The sequence below is a fragment of the Grus americana genome, chromosome 8 (assembly GCF_028858705.1).
Source record: "Grus americana isolate bGruAme1 chromosome 8, bGruAme1.mat, whole genome shotgun sequence".
In the NCBI taxonomy this organism is placed as follows: Eukaryota; Metazoa; Chordata; class Aves; order Gruiformes; family Gruidae; genus Grus; species Grus americana.
Genome location: NC_072859.1, coordinates 12,722,631 through 12,739,612, shown reverse-complemented (window position 1 = coordinate 12,739,612; position 16,982 = coordinate 12,722,631). Strand labels below are relative to the sequence as shown.

Sequence of the window (16,982 nt, the reverse complement as noted above, 5' to 3'; positions counted from 1 at the left end):
AAATATTAAGATCAATTCAAGCAATTAGAGCCATTGCTCAATAGATGTAACCAAACAAAAGGGAAACCATTGTAACTTAGAAAATAATTAGTTGTAAGATAAGCAGCTCTGGAACAATCTCATTTTAAACAGTCGGCCTTGGAAGAACAGATGTGCAAAGATAAGAAAGTTGCAAGGTGATCACAAAACCAGCCTTGAGGGATAAGGCATACGTGATACCAGGACTGAGTCTGAAGACCCCCGACGACCACCCGGAGGTGCCAACAAACATGCGTGAAAGACATTAGCATATGCTAACGAGTTCCCGGAAAATCCATGAATGGGATAAGCACTACTCGGAAATATACTGAATATGTATATTAACATAGTATAAATAATTGCTAGTTTTGTCTTTTGGGTGTGCACGTTAAGTGGAGTTATCCCCCATGCACCCAGTGCTGCAATAAAGAATGCCTGCTTTCTAAAACTTCAAAATAAGTCTTAGAGTGAATTATTTTGCCACTTTCCGGTAACAATCTTTGGGTTTTATTGCAGGAAACAATAAGAAAAGCAGATGACAGTGCAAAAATGTGTTCTAGGTAATTCATAGTGTTGCTTGGGTCAGCCTCTTGCTCAGACAAAAGGCCAGGTACAGAGGAACGGCACTGCACACTAGGAAGAACACAGTTTACCAGTATCATAGTAATTAAGCTAGGTTTGTTGTAATCGAAACTCTTCAAGGATAGAACAGTAAGAAACTGAATGCTTTCTTATGTAGATCCTACACAAAAATAATTTCCCATTTTACACAGGGTGCCCAGTTTAGCATTACTTTTCAATGAGCATCCTACTGTGTCTTGAACTTAACCTCATACAGCTTATTTCAAGACAGACTTTTTTAAAAAAAATAAAGACCTCAGATTCTCTTCTATAGCCTTAAATAAAATCTCAAGTAGACAAGTAGAACTATGTCAAATGGGTTGATTCAGATAGACCCAAACCTAGAAAATGCACAGCAGAATAGGTAGAGACGAGTAAAACTACGGAGGAGCATAAAGACCCAACAAACATAAGAAGTGATAAGCCACATATTAAAGAGCTGAATGAGGACTTTTACATTAAACACAGCAAACAACAAATCCTGAAGATACATTCATTAAATCCAAAGGAATATGGTGGCATATGCATTTTTCACCAATAATAGCAGACCAGTTTTTGCATGCTCATTAAGCATGCTAAAGTGCATTAAGCATAATGCACTTTGTACAGCACCTTGTACAGCCTGCTGCCCCCTATTACCTACAAATCTGGAGACAGTGTACTATTTCAATAGAGCAAGCACGCAGGCTGTCCTTGACCTGCTTATAGTTCAATGTAATAACCAAAGCTGCTCTGTCACTTTGGTACCATCATTTAATAGTAACAGTGGCTTACTTCTTCAGATACAAGAGTAGACAAGTGTTCGAAACAACACACCCAACCCTGTAAAAAGACTATACTTGAGTCCATATGGCTTAATGAAACACCAGATTTGAATATGACTGCTACAAGCAGACAGAAAGTGTAGTCCAAACCACTCATTAAATTCTCCCCCTATATTAATATAAATTCTAAACAAAGAGGAGATAAAGAAAAGCCTGAACACAATTTGCACAAGTCAATCTTTTCTCATGGTCTAAAAAAGGATGTGCAGTCAACCATGTCAGAAAGTACCATTACAGAAAAAACAGCATATAAATGAAGAATACAGATTTAGATCTGAAGTGGAGGGCACTTTAAACACATACGCTCTCAGAAAACAAGCCCTGAAATCAATGTAGAGTCCAGTCTGAGACTGCCATGAGGTAAAATTAATTAAAATAAGAAAACATCCAGGTAGGCTGGGTAGCAATAAATGTCAATGGTAAAACATTAATTGTTGCCACAGATGTTAATGTAACTTAGCTATAAGCCTTAAAGCTTGTAGCTCTATGGATCACACCAAGTCTTCCCTACCTGGGCTGTGGGAAATTAGTTAGGAAACTAGAACAAGTGACTACACTGGGTTTACCCAATTCCTGGCTAGGGAAATAAAAGGCTGATGTGCAATGGATGGTTTTCACCAGTGCTAAGACCGTGCAGTGATACCAAGTTCTCTTTCTTTCCTTCATCACTCCCAAAATAAAAAATGGAAAAGAAGGAAAAGAAACAAACAAAAAAACCCCAAAAAAACCCCAACAAAAAAATACAACAACAACAAAAAAAACAACACACAGGAAATCTCCTTCATTACACAGCAGTGGTATTTTTTACTCAGAATCTAATACCTACAAGCAGATGTGAGGAATATCAACAGAAAGCAAATGTCCCCCAGCTCAAAAGAGGCAGAGGATCGTTAAGTGAGTAAAAAATGGAAATCCTTTAGCTCTACAACAGTGCCCTGCCTTCAGTCTCTGACTTGAATTTGCACCACTGATAACAAAAATTGAAGTGCATTGGTCCAAGAATCAAGGACCAAGTCTTTGTAGGTTCAGTGGAAAAAACCCAGTCTTGAATTTCTCATTTCATTAAGATGCAAACATAATTTGCAACAGGCTTTTTAGGCTGATGTCAAGCCGATTTCATGTGGTAACTGGAAATATCAGAATGGGCAACAGACCCAGGTAACTGGAATAGCTATACACTATTTGTTTCTAGAGACATTATCATTTTATACCTATGTCATTTAAATCTCAAAATCCCAGAGCAGACAGAAGAACAAGCAGAGAACCCAGGTAGCAAGAAAGAGAATCTAGGTCAAAGTGGGAGAGGATTTATCTTAGAAATTATACTGCAAGCATGACAGAGCATGGAACAGCTTATACAAATTGTACTTCAACTTCTCCTCTTTCCCCCTCTCTTCCACCTATCCACTGTACTAACAGAAAACTGTCATACTTTTCCTCCAGGCTTTGCAAAAGATGGAGAAAAAACCAAAAAATCCACTTTTGTTACCCTTCTTAAGAGAGTGAAGAATTTCACTATCACAGAAAAAAGATACCCACAAAACTCCTCAAAGTTCATATGGACTTCATCTGCAAGCCATTCATTTATTGCCTTCTGGTTTTATTTATAGCTTGTATTTGTGTTACTTCGACCAATATTTATAAATTCAGGAAGTTTTGGGTTTAGTTGCCAGTTTCACCATCAACTTTTGGTTACTGACATGCTTGTATTTCAAGTACTGCAGGGAATTAATTCCCTGTTTAAAAAGAGTTTTATAAACAAACGTGTGAGAAGACACAAGTCTTAAGCCCTGTTAAATGTACTCAAGCTCCAACTGTCCTCTTCCTCCAAAACTTCTTCCACCCACACTACCAGAATTCAATGCTATGAGTTCAGTGTCTGCAGGATACGCGAATCAGATACACCTAACGTTTGGACAAGACCACCTTAACAACGGAGAAGCGTGCTTAGAAACTCAGTTTTATTCTCTCATATTAGTAGTCTCATTAACTTTGACTTTCCAAACCTGGCCACATTTGCTGAAAAACTGAAGAGAAGCCTACATTATATAAGGACTCAAAGTCTTCTGATATTTCCAAAATATCCCAAGCACTCCCTGGGTGAGAATTTTTCATTAAACAAATACATGTGGTATGTTCAACACTTTGTGATGTGGTCAAAATGAAAGATTATCATTACCATTTTCATCAATTGGAAGCAAACATTATAACTTGAAAAAATTATGACAAACCTTTAAGAAATTCATGAAGATTAATTTGGAAAGACCAGTGAGGTGATAGTCGACTGGTATTCTGTCACAAGAATATTGAAGACTATAATCCTGAAATATTCATGCCTAAATATAGAAGCTCACGTAGAAACTATAAGTTCATGCTAACGGTTTTAGAATTATTGAAATTATATGCCTAGCAATTTGCACAGACTCTTTGGTGATGATCACTGCAACAAATTATGACATATAAGTACACTAAATTTATCTAGTGTTTGAATGGTTTGCACTCACAAACCATGGCAATCTATTTTTGTAAATTTTCAAGGACTTTTCAAAAAGGTGGTTGACGAGCTATACCATTATTCATTCCACTTGCTCACTCACCTCATCACCTAGCCCAAAACCGTAATTTATGTTCCTTAGGGCCAAAGGTCATTTTTTGTTATGACTTAAGGGAGGCTTTTAGGGAGGCTACTGAGTGCTTGACCTTTATGTAACTCTATACAAACAGAAATAATATCTAACAAATAAGGTATTCCATACATGCCAAGCATTTCAGCAGTTTTGCAACAGGCTAGTGTTTTCTTGCTCATTTTGTCCAAAGCATTTCCACAGAGAAGGAAGCTGAAACCTCTCCATTATCTTCTGTTTCTTCATTCTCCCACATTCACAAGTACACCTTGAAGGAGTTTAAGTCTCATTCATCTCAAATCAGTCCATCTCACTGAAACACTTGAAAACACTAAAATGCTACTCCTGAAAGCAATTGTACAGCTAGATTCTTGAGCAAACCACTAAGCTTTTTTTTTTTTTTTAATTCTATCACTAAAAGAGAATGAATCACTAAACAGAGAATGAAGATAGTGAGAGCTCTGGTTTTAATGATAGTCTTGTTTTTACCAGTTCACTTCTCTTTCTCCATTTTAATACCTTGACAAAAATACGCCATAATGTCTTGGCATGTCCCCCAGAGTTCTGCAGTTTTAATATGACTTTATTAGTGAAAGTGCTCATATTTTGCTCTATTACCTCACTCATTAAATTTACCAAATAAAACAACTGAGGTTAATCTCAACTGCTTCAGTTTTACTGAAGACGTCCTAAACATTTTTCTTCTTCTCTCTTCCTGGAAAGGTATATAACTTTTTACAACTGTTGCTTTTTGTTGTGTTGATTTTGGTGTGTATATCTCATGCACATCTGCCTGATCTTCCTGGAATCTGTTAAACCTGAGGGAATACTAACACACCAGGATCCTCAACTTCAGCATGACTTTCTGCTGCATCATAGCCCGGATTTCCTTTGCACTGAGAGTGACTAAAATGATCACAAACTACATGACCTTAGTATACGCACTCAATATTTTCACAGCAGTTGCTTGCTTTTACGTAAACTACCCTTTTAAGTGTCACCGGGGAGTTAGCTACAGTAGACATTATGTTATATGCTTTTAAATTAGGTAATTGTTTGATTGGTAGCAGTTGATATTTGATCTCCTTTTTTTTTTTAAATCATGATTGAATATTGCGTGTTGTTTCTAGACATTTATTGCAGGACGCCTACTAGATGGATCTATGGCTATGTTCATATTTGTTCTGTTATGTCATAAAAAACACTGCTCCATTATACATTGCTTATAATATTTAAAAGCAGAATACATAAAGTTCTTTTTCTGACAGTATCTGGACACCACATTCCCCCACAGGACCTCAAGCACAGCTCTCTGAGGCCAGGGAGCATCTATTGACATCAACAGGCGCTGGAACTAATCCTCAGATTCCCATTTCTGTAACACATTAGTTGCAAACTTCCTTCAGAGAATAGGGATAGCAACAATTTGTTGCGGCGTACCAAATCAGACTGCTGTTCGAGGAGCATGTAGGGCTCACAGAACTGAAAGAACAAGTATCAACATTATTTGTTGATTCTGGCACACAGGTAGAAAGGAAAAACCTGACAACCCTGCGCTAGTGAAAAATGACTCTCCAGCTTGGAATTCGTAATGAAAACACTGTCTGGCACCCCATGTGCGTGGGAGGGCATTTCATGCTCCATCAGGAACTTAATGCAGCAACAATGAAATTTACTGATAGAAAGGTGAGTGGGAATGGATGAATACTGTAGAACTTAAAGAAAACCAAGTTTTATGTAGTTTTAGAAAGTATGATTTAAGAACCTTCCTACTTCTATGTAATGTAGCCCCTCTTTTTTCAAGCACAGTGTAAAAATAGGAAAATCTCTGCTATTTACTTGAAACAGAAGAAAACCCTCATCTTCTAACAGCAGATATCAATATTCATACAGAATGTATGCATTAAAAACATGGGGTTACCTGCTTCCCTGTTTACCTATCCTCTATCTACATGCTGCTACTTCAGCTTAACCTCTCATTTCCATTCACACCGCATACACCCTTCTTTTTCTCTAATCACTGAGAGATCAAAGACTCTCCACGATGTGCAGCACAAAGGTCAAGTCAAATTTTCATATGTTATGTCAAAGCATCTGACAACAGCTCATTTAGCCCTAGCTATTAAATGCAAGTTTCACCATTACATCAAACATTTTGTAACTGGTATTTCACAAGGCTGTTAAAAGTCTGTATTGGGTTTGCATGGCAAGATTTTGGTAGCAGGGGGGCTACAGGGGTGGCTTCTGTGAGAAGCTGCCAGAAGCTTCCCCCATGTCTCATACAGCCCATGCCAGTCAGCTCGAAGACAGACCCACCGCTGGCCAAGGCCAAGCCCATCAGTGATGGTGGCAGCATCTCTAGGATAACATAGTTAAGGAGGGGAAAACAACATCAAGAGCAACTACAGCCAGAGAGAGGGGTGAGAATATGCGAAAGAAACAACTCTGCAGACACCAAGGTCAGTGAAGCAGCAGGAGGAAGAGGAGCTCCAGGCACCAGAGCAGAGATCCCCCTGCAGCCCATGGAGAAGACCATGGTGAGGCAGGCTGTCCTCCTGTAGCCCATGGAGGTCCACAGTGGAGCAGATATCCACCTGCAGCTCATGAAGGGCCCCACATCAGAGCAGATGGAGGCACCTGAAGGAGGCTGTGACCCCATGGGAAGCCTGCACTGGAGCAGGCTCCCAGCAGGACCTGTGGCCCCACAGAGAGAGGAGCACATGCTGGAGCAGGTTTGCTGGCAGGACTTGCACCCCCCTGGGGGACCCACACTGGAGCAGCCTGTTCCTGAAGGACTGCACTCTGTGGAAGGGACCCATGCTGGGGCAGTTCATGAAGAACTGCAGCCTGTGGGAAGGACTCAACATTGGAGAAGTTGGTGGAGGACTGTCTCCCATGGGAAGGACCCCATGCTGGAGCCAAGGACAGAGTGTGAGGAGTCCTCCCCCTGAGGAGGAAGAAGCAGCAGAGACAACGTGTGATCAACTGACCACAACCCCCATTCCCCATTCCCCTGTGCAGCTAGACACAGGAGGTAGAGAAACAGGGAATGAAGTTGAGCCCAGGAAGAAAGGGGGATGGTGAGGGGGAATATTTAATTTTTTTTTTTTTTTTTTTTTTTTAAAAAAGGCTGTTTCCATCACCAGGTCTCTCATCTGATTTTTCCCTCCAATCTTATTTCCTTGAAGGCACACTGTTCATTTACAGTTGACACATTTCTTCTGTTCCCTCCACTAGCATGCTTAAATAGTCATTGAAATCTGTCGCATTAAGCAGAAGATTCCATTGTAAGATGACAAATTCAATAATCATTTTTTTATCAATTGAAGCATTTAAAATACCAGATATGGAGTCAGCTCAGCTACAGTTCATTTACACCTCACCACTAATAAGTACTTGCCAACTTCTGACATCTCAAGACAGATTCTAGTGGATTTAAATGTGTTAGAGGCTGTAGATACTGCACACACTCATTCCATCACCTGTTTGGTCAACAGTCTGGAAAACAGAGTGTTTCTAAACCATATTAGCCTTTTTTGTTTGTGCTCATAATCATTTTAAGATCATTCGTATTTTGTACACATTTAGGGAGAGTAGCTCAATGAATTCTTTTAGAAGTGGCAGAATGAGTTGATTACAGTAGCAGGAAAATCTGCAGCAGTCTTTTTGGCCTTTTGCATATGTAGAAGTTCAAGAAGGCTGCAGATTTAGGACTATATGGGAGTTGTTATTCATAGGACAAAATAAGGAAGGGGAAAGTAAAAAAACAACTTCAAAAAGATAAGCTTTCTTATTCTCACCACTGCTACTAGCAATCAGAATTTCTAAAGTAATAGGTACATTATCTGATATGCAATTGAAACCCCATGCCATTTTACAGATATTCTCAGCTAACTGTACAAACACACTTAAAATCACAGAAATAACTCAGCATAAGGCTGGCTACACATTTTAATTCAGTTGTAAATCTTCCCCTCCACTTTTTTAATGGCCTCAAGTTCACCAACTGCTTTAGGAAGCTGGCTGTATGCTCATTTACAGAGGCTAGTAAAATATACAGATCAGCCTATCTAAATACAGTATACTGCAGGCTCCACTTGTGCGTGGCAAGCTTCCACACAAGCACGCAATGGAAACAGCTGAACAGCAGAACCATTATGCACCTAAAAGAGTGCCCAATACAGCTATTGCAAGAATTGCACAGGCTTGTTCAATTTAGCATCTCCACCTCTGTACAAGCAGCTATTACCACGCACATTGTTAGCCTCATTAAAGAATCCCACACAGCAGTATCTTTCAAATTTGTCACTGCATTTTTACCTGGTAACTTTCCAAGAAAGTGACAAAAACTGCTAAAGGGACCAAGACTAGAGAAACCATTGCTTGTAAACACTGTTGCTATTGCTAAAACTGAAATACCAGTACCAGGAATAATTAGTCTATTTGAGCTATACTATGGCAACAAACAGTAAAAAAAGAAATCCACGTCTCTACATCCAATTTTACTTTGGGAAGAGACATAAAATACTAAATACCGTGGATGAAAGATAATTTTTTTTTAACCAATTATTCTACTTATATAAAATTATAATCTAAAATAAATTCTGTCAAAAGGACAATTAAAGAGTGCCAGAAATATCTGTTGTGTTAAATTCAGCCTTAATTCAGAACTTGTTGACAATTCATTCAATGATGCAGTAATAATAATTTACACTACAAAATAAATTTTCAAAACCATACTGTATTTAAAAAACAACCTGGTTATGTTTATGTGGCATGAAATGTGAAACTCAGCAATTAATTAGAACATACAATAGTAAAAAAATTGCTGTGCACTAGGCATAATTATCAAAGATTTGAAGCATTAAGACTTATTAAATACCTTAAATAAGGCATTGCTAGTGCACAAAAAATCAAAACCAACCATTTTAATTCCTCCACTACTTACACAAAATAAAAACAAATCTCATTTTTAATAAGCAATACATTACATTTGTAAAAAAAAATCACAAAAGCTTTGTCTTAAATACAATTTACGAGGACAAAAGATGTTCAGTATAACTAAAGAACAAGCGGAATTACCAGATTTATCTAATTTTATACTCAAAGGACTTAAAACCAGACAAAAGATTCAGAAAAATAATTAGATATTTTGGTTAACAGTAATCAGTGAACCATTTCAAACAGTCATATTGCAGCCCTGATTCACACTTGCACTCCTACACCACCTTTATCTCTATGTCTACTTATAAAAAAAGCAGCGCATAAAAATTAGTAAAAGTATGATCTCTTTAAAAAGAAATAATGCTTGAAATATACTAAATTTGAATAAATAACTATTTTTAGTGCTACTTCAGATAATTTTTAGAACCTTCCTGTGAAATTAGGGTAATGATACCCTATGACTCAAAAGCAGAAACTGAAGTTGAACTGAACATATGCTGGCAATGACAGATCAAACAGATATGTAGGAGGTTGTGAACAATAGACTGGAAAAAGCTTTTACATGTAGAATAACTCATCATAGGCTTACAGAATATACTTCAGGCTGTGTAAATTAGAATAGTCACATTAACCCACCACAGCTGTATCTGAGCTTTACAGCAGGTTAGAAAAAACAACAGATTTAAAAACTAATTGTCAAGAAAAAAACTTACAAGGGGAGATACATGGGTGAATTTTGAGCACTTGAGACTAAAGAAACATGCCATGTGGTTTTACAATGTATAGGCCCGGGGTTTCTGATTCCACACTATTTATGTCAAAAGTGATTTCAACAGACAGCACTCGCCCACAGTATGCCATCTTCACACATTTCATTTACCTTTAACTCAGCAGTGTTTTGATTGCCTAGACCTTGATGATGGTGATGACAGGGTTGAGTGTTTATGGGTAAGAATCAGGGGGAAGGGCAACGAGGCAGATACCATGGTGGGAGTCTGTTATAGACCACTCAACCAAGATGAAGAGGCAGACAAAATATTCTATAAGGAGCTGGGACAAGTCTCACAATTGCTAGCCCTTCTTCTCAAGGAGGACTTCAATTTACCAGACATGTGCTGGAAATACAATACAGCAAAGAGGAAACAGTCCAGGAGGTTCCTGGAATGTGTGGAAGAGAACTTCCTGACATAGCTGGTAAGTGAGCCAACTAGGGAAGGTGCCCTGCTGGACCTGTTGTTCATGAACAGAGAAGGACTTGTGGGCAATGTGATGACAGGAGATCGCCTTGGGCATAATGATCATGAAATGATAGAGTTTTCAATACTTGGAGAAGTAAAGAGGAGGGTCAGCAGAACTGCTACCTTGGACTTCGAGGGCAGACTTTGAGCTGTTTAGGAGACTGGCTGACAGTGCCTTGGGAGGCAGTTCTGAGGGCAGAGGAGTCCAGGAAGGCTGGACATTCTTCAGGAAAGAAATCTTAAAGGTGCAGAAGGAGGCCATCCCTGTGTGCCAAAAGATGAGCCAGCAGGGAAGACCACCAGCCTAGCTGAATAGAGAGCTTTGACTGGAACTCAGAAAAAAAAAAAAAAAAGCAGAGTTTACAACCTTTGGAAGAAGGGACATGAAGCTCAGGAGGACTACAAAGATGTCATGAGGTTATGCAGGGAGAAAACTAGAACGGCCAAAGCCCAACTAGAACTTCATCTGGCTACTGCCGTAGAAGACAATAAAAACGAAAGGAGGGCCAAGGAGAATCTCCATCCTTTATTGGATGCAGGGGGAGGAACATAGTCACAAAGGATGAGAAAGACTGATATGCTTATACTTTCTTTGCCTCAGTCTTTAGCAGGAAGACCAGTGGTTCTCCAGGTACCCAGCCCCTTGAGCTGGAAGACAGGGAGCAGAATGAAGCCCCCATAATCCAAGGGAAAATGGTTAGCGACCTGCTATACTACCTAAATATACACAAGTCCATGGGGCTGGATGGGATCCACCCAAGGGTACTGAAGGAGCTGGCAGAAGTGCTCACCAAGCCACTTTCCATCATTTATCAGCAGTCCAGGCTAACCGGGGAGGTCCCAATTGACTGGAGGTTAGCAAATCGAGCACACCCTCAGTCAGTTTGCTAACAACAAAGATGGGCAGGAGTGTTCATCTGCTTGAAGGCAGGAAGGCTTCACAGAGGGATCTGGACAGGCTGGATTCATGGGCCAAGGCCAACTGTATGATGTTCAACAAGGCCAAATGCTGGGTCCTGCACTTGGGTCACAACAACCCCATGCAACACTACAGGTTTTGGGGGAACAGTGGCTGGAAAGCTACTCGGTGGACAAGGACCCAGGGGTATTGGTCAACAGACAGCCGATTATGAACCAGCAGTGTGCCCACAAAGGCCAACAGCATCCTGGCTTGTACCAGAAATGGTGTGACCAGCAGGACAAGGGAAGTGATTGTCCCCCTGTACTCAGCACTGGTGAGGCCGCACCTCAAATACTACGTTCAGTTTTAGGCCCCTCGTACAAGAGAGACATTGAGGTGCTGGAGTGTGTCCAAAGAAGGGCAACAACACTGGTGAAGGGTCTGGAGAACAAGTCTTATGAGGAGCAGCTGAGGGAGCTGGAGTTGTTCAGCCTGGGGGAAAGAAGGCTCAGAAGAGACCTTACAGCTTTCTACAACTACCTGAAAGAAGGTTATAGGGAGGTGGGGGTCAGGCTCTTCTCCCAAGTAAGAAGTGACAGGACAAGAGGAAACAGCCTCAGGTTGTGCCAGATAGAATATTAGGAAAAGTTTCTTCACCGAAAGGGTTGTCAATCATTGGAACAGGCTGCCCAGGGAAGTGGTGGAGTCACCATCCCTGGAGGTATTTAAAAGACACGTAGATGTGGCACTTAGGGGCATGGTTTAGCAGTGGACTTGGCAGTGCTAGGTTAACGGTTGGACTTGATGATCTTAAAGGACTTTTCCAATCTAAACGATTCTATGGTCTTTCAATCTGATTGTTGTTTTTGTTTGTTTGTTTTTAATTTATTTATGCTTTTCACACCTTCAGAACTTTCCTACCAGGGATTTTTCTCTGCCCTTTATTAGCCCCTCAAATGTAAATCTATTTCATCTGCTTTCTCAATTCTTCCCCACTGTCTTTTTACTAATGAATGCTCATCCATTAGTCATAATTTCTCTACCACATCTACCATGAAAGTCTTCTACACTCAAGCAGCAGGATTTAATTAAAAGAACCCTTACCTTTCCAAAATCTCTGACATCAAACAAATCGAACGCTTCAAAAAGTTCACTTTTCTTCATCCCAAATATTTCACAACATGCCGAAAGAAAAGTCCTTATATTCTTCAAGCAAAGAAACTAGGAGAAAGAAAACAAAAACACTAAGCATCATGTATGCCAATTAGCAACTCGCGTACTCACTTTGGTCACAAATACATTACAAATTCACCGATACAATTCTTTGTAAGTCAGCACTTCCACTATGCTGTGATCTTCCATTGGCTCTAGTTCAGCCATAAAAGTTCCCTTTAGACTCAAAAGCATTAACCAAATTCTGGGTAGACACTTTGTGAACAGAAACTATTTTCTCTCTTTCTACGTAAACAAAGAGAAATGACAATATGCTACAAAGATACAAATTAGTCTAGATACAGACTTACTTGTCAATTCTCTACACACAACATAAAACAAAACAAATGAAGTTACCTTAATAAAATTATATTAATGAGAAAGTCATTCTTCATGTATACATTAAGTGTCTTCAGCTATTAAGATAAAAGTCTAGTTTGAATGGTTAATGAACACACGTGCACTGTTTTAACACATTAAAGACATTATGAATACATTCTCTCCATGTGGAGCACAGGAATGGATGAAATTTGCAATTGAGAAGTCATTCACAATTTATCTAGTGTGGATTTAAGATCCTCAAACCACCTTGCTTTCTGTACTGAATCAAAGGCTATTTCCCTTGAAGTTATCCACATGCATCAATGATCATCTGTGTCTGGAAAAGAACATAGCTTCTGACACAATGTTCTCCTTATAAGGCTTATAATGCATTTTCCTGTAGACTATTTTTTTGAAAGACCTTACTAGTACAAAAGACAATAACTATAGATAGCATTGCAGTAACTAAAGAGGGATAGCTAAAACGCACAATATCCGTTATTGATAATGATTAGCACCATAAGGTACTAGTACCTTATGAGGACATTAGCTCTATAAAGATGTTGTTGTAGAGACTTATAATCCACTATGCAGTACAGTTCAAAAGCAAATACAATATTTATAAGCAACAGCATTTCAAATGACCCAGCACTGTGCTTTGAATATGCTTTTTAAAAGTACTGATACAATAATTGATTAAAAATTAGTTTCTAGAATTCTCCATGTTATAGTGGATTCATAATAATGAGGATTGTTTACATTAGGATGGATTATAGAATTACTATATGTTCCAACTTACTGTTGTTCTGCAGCCCTGAGGAGGACGACTTGGGGGTATTGATTGATGGGAAGCTCAACATGAGCCAGCAGTGTGCACTTGCAGCCCAGAACACCAACCATGTCTTGGGCTGCATCAAAAGAGGTATGACCAGCAGGTCGAGGGAGGTGATCCTGCCCCTCTACTCCGCTCTTGTGAGACCCCACCTGGAGTACTGCGTCCAGCTCTGGGGGCCCCAGTACAGGAGAGACATGGACCTGTTGGAGAGAGTCCAGAGGAGGGCCACAGGGATGATCAGAGGGCTGGAGCACCTCTCCTATGAGGACAGGCTGAGAGAGTTGGGATTGTTCACCCTGGAGAAGAGAAGGCTCCAGGGAGATCTAATTGTGGCTTTCCAGTACCTGAAGGGGCCTACAGGAAAGATGGAGAGGGACTGTTTATCAGGGAGTATAGTGACAGGACAAGGGTTTAAGCTGAAGGAGGGTCGATTTAGATGAGATGTTGGAAAGAAATTCTTTACTGTGAGGGTGGTGAGGTACTGGAACAGGTTGCCCAGAGAGGTTGTGGATGCCCCCTCCCTGGAAGTGTTTAAGACCAGGTTGGATGAGGCTTTGGGCAACGTGGTCTAGTGGAGGGCGTCCCAGCCCACAGCAGGGTGTTAGAACTAGATGATCTTTGAGGTCCCTTCCAACCCAAACCATTCCATGATTCTATGATTATAAAAGAGTATTGTTATATTAATACAGAGTGTCACAGTCATACCTTTCCTGAATGCAAAGTAATAAATACCCAAAATGCTCACTCAGACAAAATATATCACCACTTTGCCTTCAGCATGAGACAACAAAATACCAATTCAATAGGGAGCCCTACTTCATGTCTTATATGAAAAAGCAGAGCACCTGACAGATCAGATGTACAGCCAGGTTACACATGTGAAAGCATCGATTCAACAAGAGGAGTTTCAAGAGTAGACAACTCTAGTAGATGGCTGTGGACATCAAGACAACAGCAGACAAACTAACCGTAAAGCATCACAAAAGCAATCTCTGACAAAGCCAAAGCTCCCAGGAAGGCATCTGTGACTGACAACTGCCACTTCAAGTGTAAGAGGCCACAGATGTACCAGGTGGAGCTGTAGCCTCCAGTCCAAACAGTTCTGTCGGTACATGCTCCCAGCTCACATGGGGCAGCCAGTGCTGGGCTATGTACTGGGCTGCTCAAGGACAACAGTGGATTTATGCTGGACTGCTTTTATGCCTAGTAAAGTTTGAAAAATGAGTCTAGCTTGCTTAGTCAATATCACAAGCTTCTCTCTTTTGCAAAGATTATCATTTTCAAGCCAAAATTACAAGGTTAGAGATGTAAAACGTACATGCTTCTTCCACCATGACACCGGCAGAAAGAACCAGAACATGAGCTGGTTTGGGACTCCACCGCTTTGAAAACAAGATAGCACCTACAAAGTGATTATTGTTTGCTGATATATTTTTTCCACAAGTTTTTTATTATTTTTTCTTAAAAACCATCAACGGCCACTAGGTTTGTCCAATGCAGAATACTGACTGAACTTGAATACCGATTTATTTCTTACATTGAAATTCTCACAACCACTGACAAATTTTTTCCTCACTGGAAAATTCCGCTGCCTTTTTAAAACGTAAGTTTTGAGTTTAGATTAGCTAGTGCTGAAGTCTGCCAATGCACAGAAAGCTTACAGCTGCATTAAGTTGTTTACCTCTAAAGAGAGCAAGAAGGGAAAGACAGGAGCTGTCATGGGCCTAAAATCCGGTCTAGATTTCCTAGAGAGCATTTTAGTGAGTTGCATTTAGCTTCTTCATGTAGCTAAAAGAACCATTAAATGTATCAGCAGTTACACACAAACGAACTGCCCTTCCTATTCTGTGAAATTTCTCCAATTCTTCTTAACAAAGGTCTCCTACAACCAAAGACAAAGATGGCATTTTTTTCAACAAGATTTATCAGTTACTTCGAATCTGGAGGGAATTTAGTGACATCAGCCTTTTGTGTTTAAATTATCATAACTACGAATTACATGCAAATAGGTGTGAGAGCATATTACAAGAAATTAAGTTTCCCTTAGCCCACTGTTTTAAAGGACATGTTAAAAGTACCTACACTGTAAGTAATAAATTAAATTCTTCGGAATATTCTAACAGAGAACAAGGAAGAATCTAATTCCCCCCTCTCTTTTTTTTAAAATACTAATTCATTAAGTGCTAAAGTGCACTTAACATGTATCATATGTTAAACATACTTGACATAATTATAATCTAATATTCAATAACCATATGACAACACAGTAGTTATATTACATTTCTTGTAGGCTCTAGAAACCACAGATTAAGCATTTGTCAAATCTACCTGCACCTGACATGGGACCACATCATCAATGAATGTGCGCCAAGCGGTGCCTTTAGCAGAATAGGCCTCCTGACAAAACAGTCTAACCCCCCTGCTAGTTCAAAGACTGCTTGGTGGGTTTAGTTGGGCATCTAATGATTCTGTATCCATCAATTCTCTTGTAAAATGAAAATGAAAGGCTTATTACTGAATGATTAAGCTAACCACAGTAGCTACAAGGATAAAACTGTGAGACTACTAAAACAAAAAGTGTGTTCATATTTACACGCACTCATTTTGCAATAACATACATGAGAGAAAAAGCTTTAGAAAGAACTCATTATATGCTACTCATGTTTTATAAAAGTTATTTGATTACATTACCCAGAAAACTTTCAGAAAGATTTCCAAAACTTTACATCGCAGTCACTTAAAGAAACGATTTTCCTCAATGAATACAAAGATTTTTATGACTATGGTTACTGTATGAAGAAGTAATAATTAGCAAAAGAAACCTCCAAATTAAAAAAGAGCACACACCTAAAATCCAGAAGTTCTATAAAAGACAACCCTCCTCGCTGGCAATAAGAAAAAGGCACCATCAGTCTGCAGTCTCTCATTAGTAAGTACAGTCCTCAGGATATTTGGAAACCTACTACATTATTGTGTTTCTTTTTCAAAGAAAAACATTATACTTCGGCACACCACAAGGGAGATCATTAAAGACATAAAGAGCAGTTGGGTACCCAGTTCTCTCAGAGATGCAAGGAGAGCTAGACATCTCTCACTTGGTTTCGTATCCAAAAGTCTCCTCCACAGGAAATGCCTTTCAGTACAAGAACTGGTTTCTCTTCATTAAGAGAAAACATAACTTAAAAACACTCTCTTGAAAAAGTTAATGTTTCCTTTTTTCTTTTTTTTTTTTTAATTATATGGCTATACTAGGAGACAGCAGTCCAGAATTCTTATTACATGGATCAGTAAAACTATTGCAGTAGGGTAGTATAAGCCATGAGTCCAAATGAGTTTGCACTAGTGAAAAATACAGTTTGTATCTGGCTCATCTCCAGGTATACCATGAGAGGAAAGCACACCCAGAGACAGATCAACAAAAATCACAACCTGTTGGGGTTCAGA

General features: G+C 39.4%; 1 protein-coding gene across 3 annotated transcripts in view; it reads right to left on the bottom strand.

Annotated features, from left to right (window-relative positions):
* Positions 1–16,982, bottom strand: part of VAV3 (vav guanine nucleotide exchange factor 3) — a 210,471-nt gene that overhangs the window by 129,367 nt on the left and 64,122 nt on the right. For all 3 annotated transcript variants that reach the window (XM_054833521.1, XM_054833519.1, XM_054833520.1), the window contains exon 2: positions 12,275–12,391. In XM_054833521.1, the coding sequence (XP_054689496.1) occupies positions 12,275–12,334 (60 nt within the window). In that variant the 5' untranslated portion in view covers positions 12,335–12,391. The remainder of the gene's footprint in view (positions 1–12,274; positions 12,392–16,982) is intronic.